This window comes from Thunnus albacares, chromosome 16, assembly GCF_914725855.1.
Source record: "Thunnus albacares chromosome 16, fThuAlb1.1, whole genome shotgun sequence".
NCBI lineage: Eukaryota > Metazoa > Chordata > Actinopteri > Scombriformes > Scombridae > Thunnus > Thunnus albacares.
In genome coordinates this window covers 18,728,370-18,743,796 of record NC_058121.1, presented here as the reverse complement: position 1 = coordinate 18,743,796, position 15,427 = coordinate 18,728,370, and the positions used below count along the sequence as shown (strand labels likewise).

At 40.5% G+C, this 15,427-nt stretch overlaps 2 protein-coding genes across 7 annotated transcripts in view; one reads left to right on the top strand and one right to left on the bottom strand.

Annotated features, from left to right (window-relative positions):
* The first annotated feature begins 316 nt into the window (after window positions 1-316).
* Window positions 317-4,871, top strand: LOC122999603 (galectin-3). 2 transcript variants are annotated; one of them, XM_044376633.1, is made up of 7 exons: window positions 317-388; window positions 1,765-1,811; window positions 1,998-2,585; window positions 2,839-2,927; window positions 3,136-3,307; window positions 3,628-3,725; window positions 4,212-4,297. In XM_044376633.1, the coding sequence occupies exons 2-7, from the start codon at window positions 1,770-1,772 to the stop codon at window positions 4,213-4,215; spliced, it is 993 nt and encodes a 330-aa protein (XP_044232568.1). In that variant the 5' UTR covers window positions 317-388; window positions 1,765-1,769; the 3' UTR covers window positions 4,216-4,297. The 2 variants fall into 2 exon arrangements, with proteins under 2 accessions (XP_044232568.1, XP_044232567.1); XM_044376632.1 differs by lacking the exon at window positions 3,628-3,725 and having other exon boundaries at window positions 4,212-4,871.
* Window positions 4,867-15,427, bottom strand: part of LOC122999602 (mitogen-activated protein kinase-binding protein 1-like) — a 25,481-nt gene continuing 14,920 nt past the window's right edge. For 3 of the 5 annotated variants that reach the window (XM_044376626.1, XM_044376631.1, XM_044376630.1), the window contains 18 exons: window positions 15,275-15,350; window positions 15,070-15,181; window positions 14,892-14,955; window positions 14,498-14,608; window positions 14,247-14,404; window positions 13,971-14,008; window positions 13,082-13,282; window positions 12,822-12,967; window positions 12,533-12,672; window positions 11,575-11,766; window positions 11,199-11,265; window positions 10,283-10,438; window positions 9,638-9,816; window positions 8,688-9,329; window positions 8,496-8,583; window positions 8,131-8,219; window positions 6,933-7,018; window positions 4,867-6,421 (listed from right to left, as the gene is read on the bottom strand). In XM_044376626.1, the coding sequence (XP_044232561.1) occupies window positions 6,182-6,421; window positions 6,933-7,018; window positions 8,131-8,219; window positions 8,496-8,583; window positions 8,688-9,329; window positions 9,638-9,816; window positions 10,283-10,438; window positions 11,199-11,265; window positions 11,575-11,766; window positions 12,533-12,672; window positions 12,822-12,967; window positions 13,082-13,282; window positions 13,971-14,008; window positions 14,247-14,404; window positions 14,498-14,608; window positions 14,892-14,955; window positions 15,070-15,181; window positions 15,275-15,350 (2,785 nt within the window). In that variant the 3' untranslated portion in view covers window positions 4,867-6,181. The remainder of the gene's footprint in view (window positions 6,422-6,932; window positions 7,019-8,130; window positions 8,220-8,495; window positions 8,584-8,687; window positions 9,330-9,637; window positions 9,817-10,282; window positions 10,439-11,198; window positions 11,266-11,574; window positions 11,767-12,532; window positions 12,673-12,821; window positions 12,968-13,081; window positions 13,283-13,970; window positions 14,009-14,246; window positions 14,405-14,497; window positions 14,609-14,891; window positions 14,956-15,069; window positions 15,182-15,274; window positions 15,351-15,427) is intronic. The other 2 variants (XM_044376629.1, XM_044376628.1) reach the window with 2 other exon arrangements.

Sequence of the window (15,427 nt, the reverse complement as noted above, 5' to 3'; positions counted from 1 at the left end):
CTTTGCATTCAGTATCACTTGCGCTCTTCCTCTGTATTTGTTCCCCTTTGTTTAATCAAAGGCCATCATAACTTTCTTTGCTTTCACTGTGTGGGGTCTAGGAAAAATTAATTAACATTATAAAAAACTGAAAAATGTTATGTTGTATCTTCAAAACTTCAACAAGATATTGCCTACCGGATCTTGTCTACGTTATGACATATGAGGGTGTGGCGTTTCCTTCTGACAGTGGAGTGATGAAGTGAGGAGTGGCCAAGTGGTGAGAGGGTTTGGGGCTATAAAAGAATGTTTCACTGGGCCTAGCTACAAGCCGTCTGATTCACCTAAACCGCACTGCAGCCTGCAACCCGCTCCCTGTGCTTACCTGAAGACTGAAGAAGAAAGAAAGGTAACTTGAATTCTTAATCATATCTCTGGCGGCTTATTCTAAATAATGTATATTTCTGTTGATCAGAACCAAAAACATTCAGTTTATCTAATCCTAGAAGTTTTCTTGGTACCAGGAAAAGAATGTAATCCCTGTCTGGGTCCTGGGCTAACAGAGTGAGTGCAATGGTGCACAAAACAGATGGGCCTTTTTTATTTTTTAATCCACGTATAAGAATATAATTTATCTGTATACATGTATATGCAGCTTATCAGTTTCATTGCTGTTGATTGATTAGTAATGTTGATGACAAAGCTATTAAACTACATTAATCAATGAAAATATGATCTAGATTAGACCTTTTGCATTCATTTGCATTTATGTGCTTAATATACTTATATATATATATATATATATATAAGTATATTATATATTATATTATATATATATAAATATAAATATAAATATAAATATATATATATATATATATATATATATATATATATATATATATATATATATATATATATATATATATATATATATATATATATATATATATATATATATATATATATATATATTTAATATTACTATTAAAACAGCTGTCATAAATAAGAAATAAGAATTTTCTGTTGGCTTATATTTATTATGTAACAACAAACATCAAGAAGAAGCATTAAATAGCAAGACCAGGTTGACTTGAATAATTTAACAATAGTAAGTGAATCTGCAGTCACAAGAACAACTATATCAGGGGTATTGCCTAGCCAAAGAATCATTGTTATTGCACATTCCTCTCTAAGTGCACATAAATCACTGATATAACCCAAAATCAATGTGCCATTGTGTTTCTGCATGACTCAGAATGATGTCTGTGGTCAGTATTCAATTACTACATTCCAGGGCATCCAATAAGCTTTAGTTAACACTGTTTACAGAGTCAGACAATTTTCCAGTGCAGCATTTGCTGACACTTTGACATCTTCATGAGCTGTAGAGTCCTCTGGTGGTCACCTGAAGAACTATTTCTTCTCTCTTTAGCTCATTAAAAACCTCACTCTGACTACAGTGCATGCTCTGTATCTATATATCTGTATGTATATAAAAAGAAACAAGTGAATACATTTGTATTTTAATATCTAAGTTAAATACCTCTTCTTGTCACTCTGCATGCTAATACCCACTTCTCAGTTTTATTGTTAATTTGGCATCCAGTATAGCTTGGTTTGGTTGACTGTTAAGTTCTATAATGTGCAATTGTTTCATTGTTTACTAAGATTTATTTAAGTTTAGTCCTGTCTTTAGTTTTCTGTCTTTGTGAAGTCATCCAAGACTTCCTTGTGATTAAAAAAGTAATAAAATAAATGAAAGTCTACTTGAACTTGTTCTGGCAGGCAGCATGGATGTAAGTACCTCATCAAATTGTCAGACCCCTACAATGGTAAGAATTCATCTCTTTTCTCCACATTTTACCTTCTAAATATACATTTTTGCTTATGTCTATGGGCCTTGTTGCAACTGCAAGTTGGTGTCCTCCATCCTGTCCACCCTCTCTCTCCCCCGTATCTCCATCCTGGCTCCTGATCCTCATGACTCTCCATCGTCCCCCTCTCCTCCTCCCTCTCAGCGTTCTGACGCTCTGTGTGGCAGCTACCCATCATCTGGTTGTGCCCCGCAGGCTAACAGCCTTTGGCCCAGCCAGCCGTCTGGAACTGGGTTCCCTGCATGGCCAGGACAGCCCACCCAGCCTGCACCATGCTGGTCCGGCCAGCCAAACACGCCCTGCTGGCCTGGGACACAACCAGCACCGGTGTCTGTCCCTGCCCCAGTTTCAGTTCCAGACCCGGCTCAAGTCATACCATCATACCCTGCCCCAACCTCAACCATAGTCCCAGCTCAAGCTCCAACTCCAGTCCCAGCTCTGGCTCCAGCTCCAGGGCAAAGCTGCCAGCCTTGCTGGCCAGGCCCCCAGTGCCAGCCTCCACAGGCACCAGTGCCAGTTCAAGTCCCTGCTCAAGTCCCTGCTCAAGTCCCTACCATAACTCCTGCCCCAGTCCCAGCACCTGGTCCTGCTCCTGCTCACAGCATGCATCCAAATGTACCAGGTTGGCCTGCCCACCCTGGTTGGCCTTACAACCCTGGACAGTCAGGATGGCCTGGACAGCATCCATCCATGATGCCTCCACACTGGCTTCCACCCACATCTGGACCACTAGTGAGTCAAAGACAAGGAATCTGACTTGAATGCATCTTATAATCTTCTTTGGTAATATACAGAAAAGGTTAATTATTTAAATATATGAGTGGTAATTTTAATTGGTGAATGTATGGATGGATGAATGAGTGGAGGGTGGCCCTAAGTATAGCTGCAAAAGTACTGATAGACAGACATTTGATTTAGCACTGGCTGTGGCTGCTTTATAATTCATGTTGTTTTAATGTCGTTCTCTCCCTCCATTACTGTTTAGAGTGTGCCATACAACTTGAACCTGGCCCGCGGAGCGTATGACAAGATGATGATGACCATCTTGGGCCATGTCAAACCAAATGCTAAAATGTAAGATTATGTAGATGTACTTTAAACATCTTTATAAACCAATAAAAAAAATTGTTCATTCATCATCATTAGCTTTTAATTCAAAATACATTCAAAATCTAAAAATCTAACCAGCAGGTGAAGAACAGACATACAATGCTGTACACAAGAGAAGCAATACATTGCCACAAAATGTATCCCGCGTGTAATGAGCTTTGGTTTCCCACAGGTTCACTGTGAACTTTCTGAGAGGCAACGACATTGCCTTTCACATCAACCCTCGCTTCAGTGAGGGCGGCAAGCAGGTGGTGGTCCGGAACCACAAACTGGGTGAGCGCTGGGGCACAGAAGAGAGGGATATAAAAGGACCCTTCCCCTTCGCTCTTGGAAGCCCTTTTGAGGTGAGCGTCAGAAATAGGACTCAGACTGGGCAGTGGATAGGAGAACGGTGCTTAAAGATGCTATGTGTGGCATGTTAACATCAATAAATCATTACAACATTTATTAGGAGGCATTTGTTTTTCTATTTGTATTTTTACTGTACAAAAAAGGAGGGATATTGTTCCATTGGCACTTGAGTTTTTATAATCTAATCATTTTTTATTGTCCCATTTGCTTACGAAAATTGCCAAATAATCCTACAATGACATGTTGATGTTTAAAAAAGCTACACATGGTGCCTTTAACTGACTCTAGGTTACTTCTCCATGGTTAATGTCAGGGTAACGTTTGGCTGAAAAGATGGAAAGGGTTGGAAAGTCGTTTGGGCAGGCGGGTCCTAGATAAGGGAAGTGCTGTACTGCAGGGAGACTCCTGGAGGTCAGTGGGGGTCTCATGTTGCTCAATAACATCAATAACAATTATGCTTTACAAACATCGCCAAAAGAGGTTACTAATCTGAAGAGCTAATTCTGTCTGTGTTCATGTTTAATAACGAATAACAACTACTGCATGCTGAAATACATTCCCAGCACATGACTTACTTATCTGGTACCATATTAATGCATAATATATCATATTTCATGGGTAATTATATCAGCCCTGCAACAGTGAAGAATTTTCTGTCTTACTGTATATTTGCCAGTGAAAGTAGGATTTTCTGGATCTTGCATTGATATAAATCATCCTAATTGTGCATCTTTATATTTTTGTGTCCAGTTAGAAGACTGGCACTGCAGAATAACTGTTCCTGAATGAAACTGTGACTGGATATATGCATTTTTTAATTTGAATTCGTTGCTGCATCTGTGGTGGCTCATGGTCTCGATGGCAGTAGTACATTATTAGTGTTCTGCTCTGTTCCAGATGAAGATCCTGTGCACTCAAGAGACGTTCAGGGTGGCAGTGAACAACATCCCACTATTTGAGTTCCGGCACCGCATCAGAGAGCTCAACCAGATTGACCGAATCAACATCCTGCATGATGTCGTCCTCACCTACGTCAATGTGGAGACACTTCCATAGAAAGCACACACTTAATCATACAGTACATGTATCAACACAGGACACACACACACACACGCATGCATATGAGCAAAAACTTGCACAGACACATACAGCACATACACCATTTATACACTACATTGATAAGGAACTAAAACTTTGCAAATTTTATGACATGGTGCTTAAAGATTGCATGAGTCAGTGTGTTAGTATGCAATGTAATATTAATAACGATATGAGCTGCGCTCATTCCATAATGTGTACTTCTTCTGCCACACAGCTAAACAATTTAATACGCACAAAGCTTTGTTTTTCAGTGTGAAAATGCTACTACTGCTACTGTATTTATTGTGTACAATCTCTTCTATATTTTATTAAATTGCTACTAATAGAAAATACAACATGTACCATTATTGCCTGAAAACAACAATGGGGTTTATAATGGCTCATTTCCATGGACTCATGTAAACTGCAGATCTTATAAATTGAAATTTTCGGGCAAAAATAAATAATCATATTCAAGGTTTCTATTGTTTATTTTATCAGAGAACAGTGCAACAGTTTGAAACTGTATGACAGTAACACAGAGGAAAAAATCTCTTTCAGAGAAATATAAAATGCCAGTGTAACATCAAAATCAGTTCTAAGAAAAAGAAGAACAACAATTATGAATGATTTACATAAAGCAGTGAAAACTGCTCTAAAGTTACACCTGCTTTGCAACAAGGTTGACACCATTGGCACTAACATATGAATGGCTGACATGACTGAGGTAGCCTAAACAAAACATCTTCCTGGGTGCTTCATCTGATACAATCTTTCAGCCTTCTACCTAAACATCGGCTTTTCACCCTAAACCTGAACATTAGCATCACTAGCTAGTTCCTAAACAGGATGCTGATGTCAGTCCAGGTCCACCCGTTCAACATTACTGACCAGACTGAACACTGGTATGAATATGTATAGTCATGGTGAGCAGCTGACCTTTTTTCTAGTGTCACAATCAGGCAAAAGCTTCCATTAACACAAGATTTCAACAAAACTCAATTAGCAGATCATTATAGAAATGTAAATAACCTGTTTCCAAGAGGCCTAAGTCTTTATGTTTTGAAATCTCACTTCATTGTGTGTTATTAAATTGACCAGAATATCAGTGTTTCAGACTAATGGAGAATATACTGATTGAATATATTTTCATAAAAATTCTCAAAGAGCATAAAACTTTTTGATTTTAATAACCCATTTGCTGTAATGCCACCCTTAGGACAAATCTTACATTTTTACTCCCAGTAGTAAGGCTGTAGAGTAATATCATCAGGACGCTGTTCTGTCCTTTACTTTTATATATATTGTAGCAACTGGAGGATGCTTGTTATCCATTACCAATTCTGTAACTTCTGTAATGTCTATGTCTCTTTGAATAAACATCATAAAATAGGATTCAAAAGCTTAGGATCACTGACTGTGTTAATCACTTATACAGGGAATAATTGATTTTGTGATGTAATTATAGTCTTTAGCCAACTACATATTTTCACTATTTTTTGTCTACCTGTGCTCTTCATGTGATTTCATCATTCTCCCTCTAGTGTCTCTCTTTTTAACATTTTGTAATTCATTCTGCTTATAAAATTTGATTTCAAAAGTAGAAAACAGACAAAGAAGAGCTATGGCAGCTTGAAAAATAAGGCAAACTTTTTTCAGGCATAATTCCCAACATTCATTTCTTTCTGCCTTCAGTCTTTAAATAAATTATCAAAAGATTTCTGTGCAAATAACTAAATGTGCAATTCAGAGTGCTACCGAGTTGTGCCAAACATCAGTCCATCTCCTCAGGTCTTGGTATCTAGCCTTCTCTCCACTGACTTCAGCAGCAGCTCGGCATACTGCTCCAGCAGAGCCAGGGCTTTATCTCCTTCACCTTTGATCTCCTGGTCCCCTCGGGCCTCTTCGCACTGTGAGTTGGGATATGGCAGGGAGTCCAGCTCAGCCTTAACTGTGAACAGGGCCTCGGACAGGATGCTCTTCATCTCCTGTTGATCTTCAGTGGGCTCTGGGCCACAGTGTAGCACCTGGTGTTAATAAACACATCCATGTACAGGATGAAGCAGTCAGTGAGGCAATGAGTGAGACCGTTTATCACTTTTTCATCTCTTCATCAGATAAAATATAAAACCCCATGTGTGCAAGTTCATGGAATGAATATCAAAACACTCATGTAAAAATGTATGTGTGAAAATGTAGTATGAATTTCAGCAAAGATGAGATGAACAAACAGCAGCAATAGTATAAAAACACTGCATTATGAAAGGTGTGAGGCTATAAAAATGTATAAATATAGATATCAATAGCAATCTCTCCATATGTAGGCAATTTATAACAATAAGAGCCGAGGGAGAGGCAGAAAGAATAGGCATAAAATATGTGAGAAATAATTTTAACCTATTTCCCTCTTATCTCTCTTTTGCCCTATCTTTCTCCTGATTATATTTTCCTGTCACACTCTCTTAATCCCCCTTCCGTCCCCCCATCTTCTCGCTTTCTCATTTTCACACACACACACAGATACACAAGCTCACTGACCGTAGTGTAGAGCATGATTGTTGTCCTAAGACTGTTGTGAAGCTCAGTAACAGCCTGCCTACAAGTTTCCAAGGTGATAGAGTGATCTGCAGAGAGAGAGAAGGACTCTTTCAAGTATAACGCAGCATGTGGAAAGTCAGAGTGTGCACAGAGATGCACATACAGTACAGTTTATACACACACGTAAACACACACTGTTACCAAGTGAGGTACACGCATAGTAAATGTTGAGCGAAAGGTTGAGGAGCATTAAAATAAAAAAGACAAAACTTGGTAGCAAGAAAGAAACTATAGAAAATAAACACATGAGGAGGTTGCAGTACAAAGCCAAAGAGCAGTGGCTGTGCAAGCTGTGAAAGTGAGAAAAATGATTTCACAGTTTATATCCTCCAGCAAAACACAGATGTGGGTACAAATGTGGACTGGATATCACTCACTGGCATTTATGGTGTCTGTGTTTTCAAATTCAATTGAAATGAAATGAGACCTGTTGCCTCTGTGAGGCGTTTAGTGTCCTAAACACAGCAGGTACAGAGGTGTGAAGAACAGAATGGGTTATTTTAAGATTCACCTCTGCATTTGAACTCTTTTAGCTACCTTTGCTGACTCAGTACGTGAGCAGTGTGAAGACAAAAATCTGCAGCGGCACTTCAGTTCACTGATAACTCAGCTGTAGCATCTTTAGCATTATACGGTGAAACTATGGGAGCTTGCTTGATGGCTTATTGCTCATGAAATCCCTTAATTTCAAAGGGAAATACCACATTTTTATATCTTGTTTACAAAGTTGACATGATTGATATGAGGTGTACTAAGCGGAAAGAGTTTATCCTCAAGGGAGTATAAATTTAATTGTAATCAGCCATTTAGATGTTTATCTATTCATACAAGTGGAACATTTGGCCTGATGGTGGTGCTAGAGAAAAGGTAAGGGGGCAAAGGTCAGACAGAACAATCCTGCTCTTTCACTAATGGAAAAATAAAAAAGAGACTTTCCAGTCTCTCCTCAACTCACCATTGTTCTCACAGCACTGACAGCATAAGGACAGCGGTGCGAAAGACGGAGGGACACGAAAGAAACAAGGAGACTGACAAACAGGCCGAAAAGCAGAGGGTGAGCAGTGTGAAGAGATGGACTGATGAAGAGGAGGAGTGGTAGCGACGGACAGGTTAGTAAAAGGGTTCTGGAAAGCGAGACCTGGCTGGGGGTCAGCAATCGATGTGTAGGCTTGTTCGGGCACCAGAGGGCACTCTTTAGCCACAGCCACCTGTCCTGGCTCCTTGGTACTGGAAGGAAGGTGAAAAAATGTGTCAGTTAGACTCAATCTGATGGATCAAATTAAAAGAATGGACTGAAAACAACAAATATCTATAAAATCTGCTCAATACTGCAACACTCCCATGTGCAAGGCAGTTATATAATTATTGTTTGATGATATTTTAATACAGAAAAGTGCATTTCAGTTAGGTGGAAATGTGACTAATGGGAAAACAATACACTTATAGCTTCTTGTCCTTGTCAAAAAAAGTACTTAAATGTTAATAAGTGCTGTAAAAATGTACCTCTCAGACATCGACTCTCTCCTCTGCTTCACTGGTAGTGAACTTAGCAAAGAAGGATCCAAACTTAGAGACAGATTTCTTCCCAGAGCTGACAACAAGATAAACACAAATTGACACACATGTAATCAGCTTTTTATTTCCTTAGTTGTATTTTTGTGTGTGACATCTATAGTATAAGGCTGGCTGTCTCACCTTGTTTATTTACTGCGGTGGATGCAACATCACATCCAGGGCCTATGTTAGGAGTAGAAGCCCTCGTTGTCGCGCCTCCACACAGGCTTGAGTTCGGCTTTACCTCTAGACAGAGACTGCGGCGAGGGCTGAGAGGCTGCTTGGGAAGCGGGATGCGAGAGGGCGGGATGTTCTGAGGGAGACTGGAGTTTGGTGAAACTGTAGCAGTGCGATGGGGGACAGTTGGGGAGGGACTGTTGGGTAGAGGACAAGATAAGGGGGACAACGGAGAAGAGACAGGGGATGGGAATGCCGTAACAGGAGATGAGGTGAGCAGGGGAAGTTCAACCTCCAGCTCCCCGGACAATCTCCTGCCTTTGGGGAAGGAAGGGGAGTTAGGTGGAATTCCCATCTGGATATCCTCGCCCAGTGACGAGGAGCGGCTGCTTTTGGCCATGGAGCTGGCAGTTGGGTTCATGTAGGAATGCTGGGGCTTGAGTTTGGGGCTCTCCCAGGGTAGAGGAGACTGAGGAGACTGTGGAGACCCAGAGGAGGGGGAGGAAAAGTGGAATGAAGGCCTAGGCATGTCATGATCCAGGAAAAGTTGCTGAGGTCTCTTGCGCAACTCTCTTCGGTCACTAGAGGGCACAGGGGAGTGATGAGCTGGAGAAAGGATGAAAAAGAACATTTAACTGCATTGTGTGAAATTGTCATGAATTAATTTTCATGACTTCAAAGTAATTACTCACAGTCAGATAAGGGAAAAATAAATTAACTCATTTTGTATATTTGAAAGAAAATGAGGAATCTGCAAACCAAATTATGTTTAAATGCACTCTTGAGGCAGTTTAACTGTCTCACAATATGCAGCTAATGGAACTAATGAAGTTCATTAAAAACTCTAAGATCATTATTAAAGAAACAGTAGCAAATGTATAGTAAAAAAAAAATGGAGTGATGATGAAACGTACGGTCTGAGGCCAGGTCCTGGGCAGAGTGAGATTTCTGTAAACACGTCGCTCTGTCCAGCAGCATCGGAGCTTTAGCTGGAGGGTTGGACAACCTCCACAAGTGGGACCCTGAAGTCTTCTTTTTTTGGGGTCTTAGGGTGGGAGCACAGTCTCTCTCTGTAGCAACAGCATCTAACCTGCTGAGATGCAACCCCACAGATTTAGGACCACTGCACACACAGTTATTGAGGCACACAACTTCTTCATTTTGACACTTAAACAAGCACAAGTAAAATATGAGTCTGTGGCTCCACTGTTATAAATTACTCAAATGTATTTGCATGTGCATATTTTTTAAAAATTTTTTTAGAGTTTAGTTTCACTCACCTTTGTTTACCTCTATGCATTATTAATCTGTAAGAAACTGTCTTGAAAATATATATAGGTTGTGTAAAAATGCCTAAAAATCATAGCCTTGTTCAGCATGTGTTGTACTATATTCTTTCCATGTGGACTTATTAAAGTTTTATAATTATTTACACAAACCAAGTGCCATTTGTGGTTTTTTTTGCATTTATGATTCATTAATCCAAGTCAGTCAAAGCGGAACATGTCTAAAAATACACCATCCATGCCGCTGCTATGTAGTCTATGTTTTCTTCTTACTTTGGCTGCTCGATCCTGCCAGGGGACACAGGGGTCTTGTCCTCTGTGTTTCTGCTCTGGCCATCTTCCATCAAGGGCCGTACTTTTGACACTGGGGGCTTAGCGGAGTGGCTGCCTTGTCCCTTTCCATGCACTTTGGCAAATTGAGGTACCCCCCTACGGAGAGAGAAGTCATCACAGAGTTAGAGGAGCAAATGAGTAAAACACACAATGTAGCCTATTCCACTAAAGTAAGTTAAAAGAGTAGTTGGAAAATATGTTTATTAACTTTCTTGCAGAGAGACAGTAACTATGAAGCTACAACCAGTTAGCTTAGAACAGGAAACAGCTGCCTTGTCTAGCTACTTTGCCCTGCATAGAAATACTCTGGCTCATAACCCCCTTATAAAACACAAGGACTAAACAAACAAGTTATAACATGTTAATTAGTGAGCTTTAGAAGTGCTAGGATTTTGTTACTTTTAGCAAGGCAAGCTGTTTCCCTGTTTCCATTCTTGCTGCTAAGCTAAGCTAACCAGATGCTCGCTGTAGTTTACTGTACAGACATTAGAGTGGTATCAATCTAATTCTAAAGAAAGGGAATAAGCTTATTTCATCAAAATATCAAACCAGTCTTTAAACCATGCAGTTAAATGTCTCGCTGCAAATTCCAAACACTCCTATGTCAAACAATCCTGTCATCTACCCTGCATTATAAATACAAATAAAAAGGTAAAAACCTGCATGAGAGAAACCAATCCTCCTCTCACAGACAAAAAAATAAATAAAAAATACCCATTTTAAACTGACAATTTCCCTAGATCAGGAAGGTACACAGATGGTTTAGCAGAGCAGTGTGCATGAGTCCACATGGGTTCGTAATTATAGCTATGCGTCCACACTGGACGCACAGTGGACGCGCAGTGGTCAACGGTACCTGTTATTATGTCCTCTGGCCAGGAAGCGTGAAGACATACTGAGCCGTGGGACTCTGCTCTGCTCAGCTGTGGATGGACATCAAGCATTAGAAAGAAACAAAGAGGGAAATAGAGAAAGAGAGAGAGAGGAAAAATACAGAGATACAGAAACTGAAAAAGAAACCAAGATATTGCTTGTGCATCTACTTGCATGTAAGGTTGTTTAAAGAAATTGTTCACATTAATGCTTAGATAAGAAGAACGATAACACATACATACATCTGAGAGTGGTATCATTCTTCTCAGCTAACTCTGAGTAAGACAGCAATTAAGCGTATTTCCCAAAACATTAAACAATTCCTTTAAGGGTACATGTGAATGTTTGCCCTCTCCTACCCGCACTGCAGCTGTCTGCCAGTGTCTCAAAGTTCTGCTTAAGAAAATCCTCTTGGCAGTGTTCAGCAGCATCAGTCACTGTCCTCAGAGCCTCGTCCATACTGGTCAATTCTGCCTTTAGCTCCTCTTCTTCCCTCTCCTCATTCTCCTCATCAGAGCTGTCTTGGCTCAGGGACTCCACATCTACAGAATCTGAAAGCAGAAAGGAGGAACAGTTACAACTGAGGGACAAGTGAGACAAAAAAAAACCCCTTGACCTTGGTACATCTACCAGGTATCGCCTAATCCTTGACAAATGACCAGCCAGAACACTGAGGCTTACGCGGTAGTATTATCTGACATATTTCCATCAGGTCTGAAAGTGAAAAAAATCCTGGACTCAGTGTGCTCAAATCCCTCTCTGCGGGTATCAGCTTTACAGTACTGTATGTTGAAGAGATATCATGGCTTTCATGTAGATTTTAGCTTTTCATTTTAAATCTAGCACTTGACACACTTTGTGAAGACATTTATAACTTCAAACATACAGAGACAAAACTGCTGAAATACAGCATACAAGGGTGACTTTGACATCTATTTAATATTCCTCAGACGTTTGCCTGTTTTATTCAAGCTTATTGCACTATACGCTCACTGAAAACTGCAGTGAGAAAAAAAGAACATTACTTAAAGCCATGTATGTGCAGAATTTTTATGTGATATCTGTAGACAAATGAGAGATTTGTGCAGTCTAGGCTGGGAAACAGTGCATTGCAGTCTGCCACATTGCCTTTTCTGGTACTACCACTGGGGGTGCTAAAGTCAGACATTTTCAAACTGTACACATAGTGGCTTTAACGCTAATACTCAATATTTGTGTTCTTGTGATTTCACTCTGTGGAGAGTAAAATTAATCTCATCATCTTTAATATTTTTTCTTTTATTATGTCTCATTAATATCATCAAAGTAAGATCTCACCATCCAGGACATGTTCAGGGCTGGACTCTCTACTGTCATAGCCCAGAGAGCAGGCACTGTCTGGGCTGCGGCTGTCCTGGCTCTCACTGCGGATTGCTCGCCCTTGCATCCTGCAGTGCTGCTCCTTCACCAAATATTCACTGACGTAGGAAAACAGAGAGAGGTGGAAACAATGGGAAGCAGGGGAGGAGTGGGAAACATTAAACCAGGAATAGAAAAGCACTTTTGTCCTCTTCCTGTGTTATTGTGATCACTTAGGTGAATCCATGTATGCTGGGCAGTGATTTACCTGCCCGGTAGACCTGTATCATCTTCGTTTTCCTCAGGGTAGAGCACTACTCCGTCCGTCCCCTTGATGCCCTTGGATGTGTGTGAGGACAACCAGTCAGCGTGTGGCCAGGGCCGATGTCGCTTAGCTCTCTCCTCCAACTGCTGCTGTAAGAGAGACAATGAGTTGGGAGAGCGCTCAAGTGAGAGGCAGAACACATGCAGGCCTGTTTCAACACTGACATTTCTCTCTGTCTTAACCGTATATCCATCCATACACACCATGGGATCCTGGAGGCTGGACATGCTTTGTCTTTCTCTGTCATATGGGGGACAGTTGGGGTTTTTCTTGTGAGCAAAGGTCTCCAGCTGCCTCAGGTCCATCATGGATTTAACTATCAGCTCCAGAGAGCCCATACGATGAGACCAGCGCCTCCGAGGACGCTTAGCGGAGTCAGGAGTGACCTGGCCGACGACTCCACGCTGGAAAGAAAGTGTAGTGACAAAGAGGTTAACAAACAAGTCGACTGAACCATGATTTCTATTGAAAAGGATGCATGAATGAAGAATATCACACATTAAATTTGGCAAGTACTGAAATTGTCATTTTCTCCCAGTTCTAGTTTTCAGCCCTCCCACTCCACTGTATTGCCGAATGGATTTCACATCACTTTTTATCGCTTTTAAGACTCAGCAGGGAATTTCCCCCTAGTAACATCACAGAGGATTTAATCTCACTCGTGGTAGAGTCAAGCCTGAGATCCTTATGCCACTTCACTCCTTCTGAAGTACAGAGAGAAAACTAAAGAGATACAAGATAGGACTGAGCTGTTCATCAACTGTCCATTCTGCATATTTAAAGCATTTACTGAATATTACATAGTGTTAGTAAAAATGTTTCTGATTTAGCAGGAACTGAATTAAGGGGAGACAAAGTGGCCATTCAAAACACTAGATAAAAGCTTTTCTACCTTGCTTGTTGCTATGAAACACATATTTTATTATAAAATTGTTAAAAATGTACACTGGAATTATCCAGAGAGCCTCTGCTGCCTGACCAGTCTATTTTTATGGGAATAGCAAAGTAAAAATGGTAATGTGAAGGTTTTGATAATGACAATGTGTCTTCATATTTAGTATTTCCAAAAAATATTCATTTTAAGGCACCTACCTTTGTCAGCTCCCAGTCTTGTCCTTCATCTGAGCCACCTATTGTATGAAAGAGCACAATAATTAGAAGCTTAGAAACAACTACAGGATCATTTTATTCCTGGATTGTTTTTCAAATCCTGCTGAGAGGTTAAAGGTCAGGGACACTACAGCAGGATAGACACTCCTTGTCATGGTTTCTAGAGCCTGAATGGAAGACATTCCTAATTTCCTTGATCAACATCTGGATTAGGGTCACCACTGTGTTTTTATTCTCAGTCAGTTCTTCATATATTACCTGTGTCTTCTTCACCGTGGCTGCTGTCAAAGGAAGTGTTGGTTATGTTGTCTTCTTGGTCGTTGGAGTCTTCATTCTCTGCTCCATCCTCCTCATCGTGTTCGTGATCACTGTCAGAGGACAGAGCACCCAAAGCCGGGGCGCTGTACACCTCTCGCCTGGAGTAACACAGTAAAAGAGTCGTTTTTGGTATAAATATGATTCAATATAATGAAAGGTCCTTAGAAATTGCAGGTGGTGTGTGTCATTACCTGAGACTGGAGGTCTTGCATGGCGGTGTGTTTGGGTTTTGTCTGAGCTGGCAGAGCCTCTCTCTCATGCTGATTGTCAGCTCCGGAGCCAGTCGCCACACAAAGATACAGCTAGGAGATAAAAGCATCCAGGCATTAAAAATTCAACATTTCATTTCAGCTTGACTATTGAGGAATCTGTCTGGAAACACATTTCCCCACTCATTTCCTCTAGCAGCAGAGGGTGAAGAGGATTTTAATTTGGGCACAGAACTCAGTCTATTCATATTTGGATATTCCATTGTTATTTTATCTTTGATTTTAAATATATAACTAGTACGTGTTATTTTTTTAGCATCACTGAGTCTAAAAGAATCTGAGGTACCACAACTGCATATACAGGAGTGTCTCTCACCTGTCCCCTGACACAGAAATCAAATGCTTGCAGTTGTTGGTAAACTTCATCCCAGTGACAATCTCTGAAAACCAAAAAAGTCAGTTTGTTAGTGGGATTATGGTCCCTGGAATGATAAAATCACATTCCCTACTGCTATAAAAGTGTGTATGTGGGGTGCAAGTGTGTGTTCTGTTACCAGAGTGTCCGAACATAGTGGCGACACACTCCCCTGTGTAGAAGTCGAAGATGCTGATGTTTTTATCGGAGCAGCTTGTGGCCACATATTGACCTGAGGGATCGATCTGAACCTACCAGGCCGAAATACAAAAGTTGTATAGTTCATATACTGTATATGTACACAAAAGGAATGGCTTTTGGTTTTCTGTGGAGCTATATGTTACCCTGAGCAGACTGCCATCTTCACTCAGTGATCCTTTGTAGAGTTTCTTCTGTTTGCCACTGCTGATGTTGAAAATCCTGGAGACAGAGGGAGAAGAAAGGACACAGATAACCTCAAAATGTTTAAAAGTGAGCTTCACTTAGAGGTATTTCAC

Coding starts and splice junctions, on each gene's coding strand:
- LOC122999603 (XM_044376632.1), top strand. CDS start 1,770: ATGGATGTAAGTACCTCATCAAATTGTCAGACCCCTACAATG. Junction 1,812..1,997: donor ATTGTCAGACCCCTACAATG/GTAAGAATTCAT, acceptor CCTCCCTCTCAG/CGTTCTGACGCTCTGTGTGG. Junction 2,586..2,838: donor CACCCACATCTGGACCACTA/GTGAGTCAAAGA, acceptor ATTACTGTTTAG/AGTGTGCCATACAACTTGAA.